The sequence below is a fragment of the Nestor notabilis genome, unplaced genomic scaffold, assembly GCF_000696875.1.
Source record: "Nestor notabilis isolate BGI_N333 unplaced genomic scaffold, ASM69687v1 scaffold5656, whole genome shotgun sequence".
NCBI lineage: Eukaryota > Metazoa > Chordata > Aves > Psittaciformes > Psittacidae > Nestor > Nestor notabilis.
Genome location: NW_009932262.1, coordinates 31,391 through 41,683, shown reverse-complemented (window position 1 = coordinate 41,683; position 10,293 = coordinate 31,391). Strand labels below are relative to the sequence as shown.

Below are 10,293 nucleotides of genomic sequence, written 5' to 3'. Positions count from 1 at the left end.
TAAGAAGGGGGATGTTGCTTGTTTGACAAGCAGGCTCCTACCTTCCTCACAGAGGACTTCACGGGGATGAATCCCGACAGCATCTTCACATCCACGATCACCATGTTGGAGCCATTGCGCTCCCCAGTGTAACTAAGGAAGCAAGTAGCAAACGTACAGAGCACCTCAAGTCAAAGCCGGAGGCACTTCCACCTCTTCCGTAGCACCTGGCACCCCACCACGTCCCGGCAATCCAGCACCTACTTCTCCAGCTATGCCAGGCTCTCCAAGCCCTGGGCCCAGCTGGAGCTCATCCCAGCGCAGCTGCTTCCCACCCCGCTTCCCGGAAATGCCCTGCCCCTCCAGGACTTCCAGCCCAACCCACCAGACCTCCAGCTCCCACGGCCTCTCAGGAAGGCTCAGACCCAAAAAGGCTCAGACTCACCTGACATTTATGCCTATGTCAAAGACTTTGTGAGCCCTGGAGCCGGCGCATGTCTCGGGGACTGTGTACACATGGAGCATGAAGGGCGCATCCTCCTGCACGGGCTGCACGTTGTACCTCAGGCTTGTCTAGGGGAGAGCCGACAGCTCTGTGTGAGCACGTGTGCGTGCTCCCCACGTGAGAGAGACCGTCCTCTCCCCATCCAGCCTCCCCGCTTCTCCCATTCTCACTGCGGACCCTTCCCTCCTTCCCTTCCTCCTCCACGTACCTCTCCTCTTCTCTTGCCTCTCCCAGAGCCTTCCCTCCCGTTTCTCCTCTCCCCCTGTCCCTTCTCCCCGTGCCTGGCTCCTGCCTGGCCAGGGGCTGCCCTCGCAGGGTGCCAGAGGCTCCCATCACCCTCACCTGCAGGTAGACGCATCCTTCGCCAGACACCTCTGTGCTGTACTCCCCAGGCACCCGGGGCAGGGGCACGCGCTGCAGCAGCAGCCGGTTGTGGGGATCCACCTGGAAGTCTTGCTGGAAGTCCCCTCCAGACCGCAGGGTCACTTTGGAAGCTGCTCCGCTCTTGGCGTAGGTGACGGCTCCGTACAGGGACAAGGCTTGGAGGGCCACCACCGTGTCCTGAAAGAGATGGGTCCCAGCACCCGGGGGGATGCCGCTGGCCTTCCCACAGCCTGTCCTCCCCCAGCCTGCCCTTTGCTGCTGGGGGCACCCTCCCTCCATTCTTCACTTCCCCCCGGTTTCAGCGGAAAAGACAGAGGGAGAAGTTCCTGTTCTCTCTCCGTGCCCTCTGCGCAGCAGTTGCACATTCCCTGAGCAGCCTGGCACAGAGCTCTGCAGAGCCTTCACTTGCTCACCACAGGGACAAGCAGCAACTTCACGTGCACGTACCAATTGCAGTGGGAGCCCTCTCCAGCGGGACAGACACACGTCCCTTGTGTCCCTACCGCTCTGCCCCAACGTGTCAAGAAAAGCAGGTCATTAACCAAGGCATTCCCAGAGGCACTACCTGCTCCTGGCCTCCTGGCAACCACGACAGACACTGCAGGGAGACACTGCAGGGCTGCCACCCCTGCCCGCCCCGGCAAACCTCAACGTTCTGCCCCCCGCGTCTCGGGCGCTTCCCCCCTTCTGACACGGAGGTGTGAGGTGGCAGGAGGGAAGCAGCTCACCTGGGTGGAGGAGAAGCCCCCGCTGGGGTTCTGCTGAGCGCTGACCCACTTGGCAATGAGAGCTGCGAACGACAGCTCCTGCTGGGAAGGTGCCGGCTGCGCGGTGAGGTGAGCGAGGAGCACGTAGGACGTCATCTCCACCTCAGCAGAGGGAGCCCGGGAACGGGAGTGTGGGGCAGCAACGTCCGGCTCCTTCCCAGGGCGCTGCCAGTGAACAGACCCATCTTCGCAGGAGGCAGGGAGCATGGAGACAAGACAACAAGCGACCATTAGCAGTTATCGCAAGGGAGTTGTTGACCTGCCGCCAGCCCAGCTGGGAGGACAGAGCCTCCAGGATGCATCTGCCACGTAGGATGAAGTGGACGTGTGAAATTCACACAGACTTGGGCACCTGCAGGAACCAGGCACCTAAGAAGGATGACACTTCTTCCCTTTCTGAAGTGGAGAAGCCGGGGTTAGGCAGTGACAAGCTCTGTGAGGCAGAACAGCCCAAGGAACGTGACCAGGCCTTGACAGGCACTTGCAGACACTTCACAGGATGAGGCAATGCCAGTGACAGAGATTTCCCACCAGGAGCACTCACCCTTTTTCACAGCTTCCTTTTCAAGTGAGGCGAGCAATGCCTTCCTCTTCTCCTCCTTCCCTGCGAGGGCGAAGGCATATGCCATCAGTGCCTTGGTGTACACGTGGTTTTCTCTCTCAGCTGCTGCCATTTCCAGGCAGAACAGGGCATTACGTACCACGGAGTGCTGGGGAGAGATAAGCAGTGATTAGGTGGCTTGGGACAAATGCGGGTTTTGCCTTACTAACAGCCCCATTCCACTGAACTTCGAGGAGGGGACTATCAGAATGAGGTCTAGAAACAAGTACGGTTTGTCTAAAAACAAGTATTCTTGTCTAGAAACATGAATATGGGCATTTCAGAAATGCCCAAATTGACAGTGTATAATTCTTATATCACAGAGGTCAATAACTAAGGCCTTTTTCCAATCTGGAGCAAACTCCGGGGCAAATCAGGGTGCAGTCACGTACAGTTACAGGCAGAGGAATCTCCAGCAATGCAATAGTGATGTAGGCCGTCAGCGAGACCTCATTGTCCACTCCACCCTGCAGAGAAACACAGAGTTAAAAGCTGATCCCACCTAGCCTTTCATCCTCTGTCTTTTGTCCCACTCCACTTTATTCTGCATTTGAGACCCTTAGCTTGCCTCCTCCCCATTGCAGCCAGTGTGAAGGTATCCATACCACTTTAAAAGTGCAGATTAGCCTTCATTTTCCTTCTGTTGTGGCAATCATACAGAATGGCCTCTTGCCTCCCAGTACTTGCCATTGACATGGGAATTTCCCATCTGCCTGTATTTTCAAGTAGCTCAACTGGACCCATCTGACTTTTGGTCAAGTTCCAGCCTCATAAAAAACCCCAACCAGGCAGACATGTTACCTTCATAGCATTGTTCAGGAGTGTGCCAGAACTGCGGAAACAGCCGTTCTCCTTCTGTTTGTATGACAGCCAGACCAAAGCGTCCTGGATGTGCTTCTCATCTATGAAGATATGAGGCCGGGCCTGGGCAAAGGACTTGAGGACAAAGGCTGTGAGCCTGAAAGGGAGAAAGAGCAGTGAAAGGGCCTGAGCAGGCCTGTTGTGCATCTCAGGTGACAGGTCCTACATGCACAACATCTGTCTGGAGAAAGGAAGAATGCCTGTGGAAATCTGTGCCAGTTAGTCAGGCAACATGTATATTATATCTTCACCTCTAAAAAAATCTGTCAGAAAAAACCCCTCCCACTGTTGGAAAAAAATTTCCCAATGCCCCCCAAAAATTGATTTCTTTTCGCTCTCATCTCATAAAGCCTTGTGATCCCTTTGTGCTGAAGGACAGTGGTCGTTGATTTGTATCTAAATGAAAATCTCTTTGGAAAAGCAAACCAGAGGTGATGGAATCTTTCACTCTTACCCTTACCCAAATGATATGCTGGAGTAACTCAAAACTTTGCAGTAAGTCACACTGGCAACACACATGCTTCTCCAGGCTGTCTTTGCTTAGTAACACAAAAGCTCTTGAAAAAAATACAGCACTGCTCTTCACTTATCATCTTTTTCACTTATATGGAAACACCTTTCCCAGCAGCCTTCTCAGCAGATGCTAGTCTAGAAGAGCTGCCACTGCAACTCTTCAGCCTTCCTCAGTCGGGATGTGAAATCCCTGCTCCCTTCCTCCCCAGTTTATCTCCATTTCCCTTCTTGTCTGTCACAGTCCTCAGAGCTGCTGGTGGGAGGATGTGCTTTAGATACATAACTGGATGATGCAGCCTATTTCATCAAGTAGGAGGCAGCACCAGGACCACGCCAGATCTGGAACCTCTGCTGGTCTACAACAGCATTTCCAATCTACTGTCATGCAACATTTGTTATAAATTTATAGGTGAGAAAGAGAAGCATATAGGGAAGGCATAGGCAACACTGAAATCTCACCAGGTGTTCCCTGGTTGGCCATAACGTGGTCCAAAGGTACTGTAAGAGCCATCTGGGTGCTTGTAGTTCAGCTGCCTCTGGTAACCTGCAATGGTGAGTAAAGCAAGATTCAGATGCCAGAGGAAGTCTGCTGAAGAATGGGAAAACAGAAAAACAGGTCTCTCAGCAAAGGCAGAGAGGATAGGCTAGCATAGGTCAGTCCTGCGCTAGTCAGTAAGGAGTACTGGTACATCCCCATCTCCATACACATCTTGTACTTCAGAAGGAAGGCAGGACATGTGAGTAACACCTGACCAGTCACTGTAGGAGCTCACCCAACAACTCTGCACTGCACTGCACCCCAATTAGGGAGCAGAGCAAAGTGTGTGCAGTGACCAGGTATCCTGATGCTTAAGCAAAAGAAAATGATAAAGGAAAAGGTAGCAGAGGGCCTTCTCAGGTATACAGCAAAGAGCATCTGTGTATGAAAGAAGCTTTCTTTCCACATCAGGCCAACATTTGACAGAACCACCCCAGGCAGGATCTGGAAAAAAGCCAAAGCAGAAATAAAATACACTGTGTGTGCTTACCACTCACTAGGTATCCGATGGCCTTGGATTTGACCTCCTCACTCAGCTGCCCTGTCTTGTTCAGATAGTCCAGCACATAGATGTTGGGTGCAAACAGGACCATGTTCTGTTCCCCACAGCCAAACGGCATCTGGAGGAGCTGGTGGAGGTTCTGCATGGCAGTGCCCATGATGTCACCTGGGGAGCAGGAGATTCCAGAGGGATATTGACAATACTCAGGGCTGGCAATCATAATCAGAGGGAGCTATGGAACAAGAGAAGCAGGAGATTCAGAGAAGAATGAAAGAAATCTGGATTGATAAAGATGGTGGAAGAAAACGCAGAACAGCAGAGAAAAAGGTAAGAGGAAAATGAGAGAAAAGTTAGGGCACTGGCAGAGAACCCTGAATAAAAGGACATGCAGAAAGGGGAAAGGAAGAGCACAGTTGGAAGTGAATGTGCTAAAGACAGAAGGGATGAAAGACAGGAGTGAGGTGTGCTGGAGAGCAGGAGTAAAAGCAGTGAGGTAGGAGGCCGAAACAGAAGGGCAGGAACACCATGTGGCTCTTCTGCCAGCCTGATCACTCACCCAGCACTGAGAAATATGCTCTGCCTGAATCTTGTACCACATTTGAGGGCAGCAAAAGGAAAAAATTCTCTTTCACAGGCACTCCTGAGAGAGAAACAAGACCCAAATAGCTTCAGTGCAGTCCCAAGAAATAGAAGGGAGCCCCAGTGAAACAAGAACACTTCCTGTTAGAAGTGTTCTTGACTTCAGTCACTTCATTTTTCCCTGGCTCTAAGGCAATCTCTGTAACAAATCACCCCCAGCCATTGTTAGGCACTGCAGATTTTGTCTCCACAGCTTTTGTCTGTTCTAGAAAATAGGAAACGGCACTTGCAATCCAGTGTCAGCATATAAAGCAACAGGGATGCAGTTGTGCTAAACCTGTCCTAGCTCATCCCCTGATTCTTAGGCAGCATGGACCATTCGCTAAGGCTTTCTTCTGTCTTATTTCACAGGCTCCCAACTGATGGCGCATGTTTTGATTGCCTAAAAATATCAGCCTATCTGGAATACGGTAGAGGCAGCACTATCTTCCTCCTCCAGGCACACCCCACCCATCAAACCACACAGGAACAAGTGGAGAGGGTGGGGAGAGTGGGCTTTACCTTTTACACAGAGCACAGAGTTATGGGCCATTTCCTTCTCAACTCCTTCAGGCTTGAGTGGGATGAAGGAAAATAAGAGAAATTACTGAGACAGGAAATACAGACAAACAGAGAAATCCTTAACAAGGACAAGGGGATATGTGAAAAGTGAGTGAACGAAGGAGGGGCAGTCACAAACACTCTCTGAAATACAGAGCTCTGAAATAATAATTTAAGCAAGTAAAAGAAATATGATCCTAATAGCCTGCTGTTACACATGGCGTAAGGACAGGAAAAGGGGAGAAGAACACTGCAGGACTATCACATTGGTGACCTGCAACTATTGTACACAGTGAAAGACACTTAGCATCCTTGTAACAAAAGGACTGCAGCATTACAGCAAGTGCTGTTGTTAGCAAAAGCACGCAGTAGCTCTAGAGGGGCTGTCCTGAAGAGATGTCTGCAGTGCTATTTATCATAATGCTGCAGATGCTTCGGGAAAAATAAATGTGTCAGTTAATAGTAGAAAGGGAAGATGATAATATCTGGTGACAAATATACTGATACCATACCACATGGTATGCAAACGTTAGGGAGTTTTATGATACAGAGAAAAGCTAAGAACGTAGACTCTACCTGCCAGATGAACACACCCAGTATAATAAATTAGCATTTTCCTACATGCAGTACTGCCACACAATAGTTCCTTCTGTACCACATGGCATCAGCGGCTCTTCTTGCCACAGGAAATAGAGAAGTAGTAAAATTTTAACACATTTTCAGGGACTTTTATAATATCTGGAGTTCTGAGAGGACTTCTCTAAAGGCATTGAATCCCTATAGCTGCTTGTGAATCCCCCACCTTCACCCTGGTGACAGACTATGGTTTCAAGCCAGAAATATGTAACACACTGCTTAACAGGCAGTTTTCTTGGCCACTCCAGTCTCAGAGAGGCAGCATGTGCTGACTGGCAAACCAATTGGGGGTGTCTCAAAAGGAGGAGAGAGGCTGTAAAAAGGGTGTACTGAAACGAGTAGGCAGCAGGTAGGGAAGGATGAATTGTAGTCCTGCTACAACAGGGAAGAGGGAAAGTTTAGAGTACTATGAGACACATTGCACAGCATTATTGAGCTGCAGCTTTTATGCAGCCCTGCCAAAGTATAAAGATGATGCATCATATTGCATAGAATCATAGAATCATAGACCAGCCTATGTTAGACGGGACCTTGAATGATCATCTGGTCCAACCTTTCATGGGAAAGGGAGCCTAGATGAGATTATCTAGCATCCTGTCCAACTGCACCACAACATATCCTACAGCCTATGGGAAAACTCAGTCCTCCCTTCCCATAGCCCACATACCTCCACCAGCAGCTGTCTGATGACCGTGTCCTTCCTCCCTTTCTCAGGAGTCTCCACGATGGCGTTCCCACAGGGCTGCTTGTTCTGCAGGGCCTCAGTGCTCACCGAGAACTCCACCTGCCCTGGAGGAAACAGGGGTTAGCCAGCCCTGCTGGGCAGTGCCAGGCAATAGGAGTCACTGCCTCTTCCCAGAGATTCCACTTGCAGGCTCACTGATGGGGATTTTCTGTCATACCTGGGCTCTGGTTCTTCCCTCTGAGAACATAGCTATCTATATCAGAAGCCATCCTGGAGCACATGAGCTGCATTGCCATTGAAAGGTGACTCTATTTTGGTGACTCTTTTCCAGAACCTAGTACACCACAACGGTGGGACTCACCAGCCCCAAAGCTGTTCAGCATATAGCTACCCCACATGCACACCACAGCTGCTCCCACAGGATGTAACAACAATAGTGAAAACAAAGTATGAAGATCCCATGGGGAATCATCCAATCTCTGGGAGAAATGGAGCTGACAGAGCACCCCTGCTGGCCAGCAATGTTTCTGGCCTCCAAAAATGGCCTGCAAGGGCTGTAAGGCTTGATTGTACTGAATGCAGTGTCAGACACAGCCTTGGACACTAAGAGTCCGATAGCCTTTGCCTCCCAAATTACACCAGATGAGACAGAGACTCCACTGCAGTGCTTCCCAGGGAACTATGTTGCTCTTACACCTGATGCTGAATGGGGAGAGCAGCACAGGGAAACCCTTCCTGCAGTTTTCAGCACGCTGAGACCTTTACCTAGAGATGTGGGAGTCACCAGCCAAGCCACGGTTTTCCTCCCATTCTCACAGAGACAATAAGATTCTTCCTCCTTTTCCACCAGAGTAGCCAGGAAATGAGCAGACTGAGCCAGAGTCACACTGACCTGCCAGAGAGAGACACAATCAGGGGAGGGTGATCATGGGAGACAGGGAGCTAGGAAGCCATAGCAATAGCTATTTCTGCAGTAGCAAAGCAGCAAGGAGCTGGAGTTTTGGGTTCTGCGTTTGGAGTATATAGGAAAAATAACGTAAGAATTTTAGGAGTCTAGGGCTATTCAGAGATAAGAGGTGTACAAGAAGGTACACAAGTACAGAGGATTTAAACCTTCCTTACCCTGATGCAGGTGGTCAAGTAGTTGAAAACGGTGGCTTTCAGCGTGAAGGACTCGCCACGCACCACAGAGTAGGGCATGGTGAGCTCTACAAAGAAGGGCTGGAAGGCTCTGAAGGTCACTGTCGGGGACAGGCCAAAGCCCGTGTCTGCTGAAGTGCAGAACGCGTTGGCTTTCCACTCGGTGATGGTGTCAGGGATGGTCACATCTAGACCAGCGCTTCCCTCAGAGCTGGTGAGGGACAGGCAGCAAGGAAAAAGGGATTATTTTTATGGCATTTTGGTGACTATCTGTACCCCTTTTCGCCTACTGAACAGTACTGCCTGTGTGAATGTTTGGGCCACCCCATCTTCTTCCAGACCCACGACTACTCCTTGGACAAAACTAATCATGGTTGAAGGTAACTCCATCTCAGAGGATTTCCAAGTGGTGTCTGCAAACACGGAAGGACTTTTTGGGATTGAAAAGGCATGGCAAACGTGGGAATTCATGTTTTCACCTTAAAAAATCCAGTTTTATTAAAAAGGAACTAACCCAAGGTGCTCACCTTATTGGTACTAAACTCCAAATCCAAGTTTCTGGGAAATACTTTCGGACTGTCTCCGTCAGCAATTCAGGAGTGCTTGATGTGGGATAAAGCCTACCTGCCAGAGGACCTGAATCTAGTAAGATAGAAAAGAAATCAACTACTGATAATTCCAAACGAGGAAGATCTACATTATCATCATGCTTTGGTCTGAGAAGGTCGCAATCTGTGTGGCAATTAGGAGCTGTGCTGGCAGCAGATGTTTGCTGTGGCTGTAGTGAGCACCGGTACAGACAGCAGTGAAGTTTCAGGATCAGGGCTTATTAGCAGGAGAAGCTAGCTTTCCATTATTTCCTGATGGTCTCCAGTGAACCTCAAAATTTGAGGAGCAGCAATTCATTAGGTTAAAATAAGGATGTCAGAGCAAAGAGCTATTCAAGGCCAGGTTGGACAGAGCCTTGGGTGACATGGTTTAGTGTGAGGTGTCCCTGCCCATGGCAGGGGGTTGGAACTAGATGATCTTAAGGTCCTTTCCAACCCAAACCATTCCATGATTCTATGATTCTACGACCCTCTGTGCCAGCAGCCTTTTCCTTTGCAGTTACCATCTTAAAGTGACATCCTATCAGGTCAGCTAGCAATGGAACACCCCTTTGGTGCAGTGCTTTTTGTAGGATCACTGTGACTCAGAAAACCACCTCTCTGCCAAATCTATGGCCTACTCAAGAACTAGGCTGAAGATGCTCAAACTAAAAACATTCAGCTGGAATCTGAGAGGGGTAAAAATAGACTTTTTGACTAAAATAAAAATTTCACATGGAAAAAATTATTCCCAATAAAATATTCTAAATTTGGGATGAAATTTGGTAAAAAAACCCAAACAAACAACTTCTGCTCTGCCAGTCTTTGAAAGCTACCTGGTTCTTCTGAATTCAAATGTGGAGTTATCAAAGTTTGTCTGTAAACCTTCACAACCCAGCAAAATAGGTAAGCCCCACACTCATGTGGAAGCTGAAATCCAGTACTACTTCCAAGGATTCAGTTCATAAGCCCAGCTCTTGTTTCAGGATTAATCCCAAAATACAGATAGGATCTTATTCAATGTAGGGGTGATAACAAAACCCAGTTCCTTTACCGCTTATCCTCATTGCATGCATAGGTACTCCAGGCATGACTGAAGGTGCACCAAAGCCGACTCCTGCAGGCACGTAGCTCTCAGTGCTGCAATACCAAGGTTTTCTCACCCTGGTATTTGTGAAAACTTTTAAACCCATTCCCTATAGGAGAGAAACCCAACATGTTTTTTTTGTTACAGATTCCTGTTTAGGTCTATACAGCAGACCTGTCACTGGCATTTTACTGCCTCAAAAGAGGAAGCTGTTACTGCCCGTGGATTGCACCTTGACATGGGTGCCTGGGTGGCTCAGAGAGACCAAAGGATATATCCTTTCTGTTTCTAAAGGCACTGATTCTAGTCCAGTTCCATCCTAGAGGTCA

General features: G+C 49.3%; 1 protein-coding gene across 1 annotated transcript in view; it reads right to left on the bottom strand.

Annotated features, from left to right (window-relative positions):
* Nucleotides 1–41: 41 nt before the first annotated feature.
* The window catches only part of LOC104407113 (alpha-2-macroglobulin-like), a gene marked incomplete at its 3' end in the record, with an annotated part of 26,182 nt that continues 15,930 nt past the window's right edge, over nt 42–10,293 (bottom strand). The window contains exons 17-32 of the mRNA XM_010016300.1: nt 9,932–10,073; nt 8,818–8,926; nt 8,273–8,501; nt 7,916–8,042; nt 7,133–7,254; nt 5,791–5,842; nt 5,207–5,290; nt 4,639–4,815; nt 4,070–4,154; nt 3,038–3,194; nt 2,629–2,703; nt 2,180–2,345; nt 1,597–1,820; nt 827–1,045; nt 425–552; nt 42–132 (exon numbers count right to left, since the gene is read on the bottom strand). Coding sequence (XP_010014602.1) covers nt 42–132; nt 425–552; nt 827–1,045; nt 1,597–1,820; nt 2,180–2,345; nt 2,629–2,703; nt 3,038–3,194; nt 4,070–4,154; nt 4,639–4,815; nt 5,207–5,290; nt 5,791–5,842; nt 7,133–7,254; nt 7,916–8,042; nt 8,273–8,501; nt 8,818–8,926; nt 9,932–10,073 — 2,187 coding nt within the window. The remainder of the gene's footprint in view (nt 133–424; nt 553–826; nt 1,046–1,596; nt 1,821–2,179; nt 2,346–2,628; nt 2,704–3,037; nt 3,195–4,069; nt 4,155–4,638; nt 4,816–5,206; nt 5,291–5,790; nt 5,843–7,132; nt 7,255–7,915; nt 8,043–8,272; nt 8,502–8,817; nt 8,927–9,931; nt 10,074–10,293) is intronic.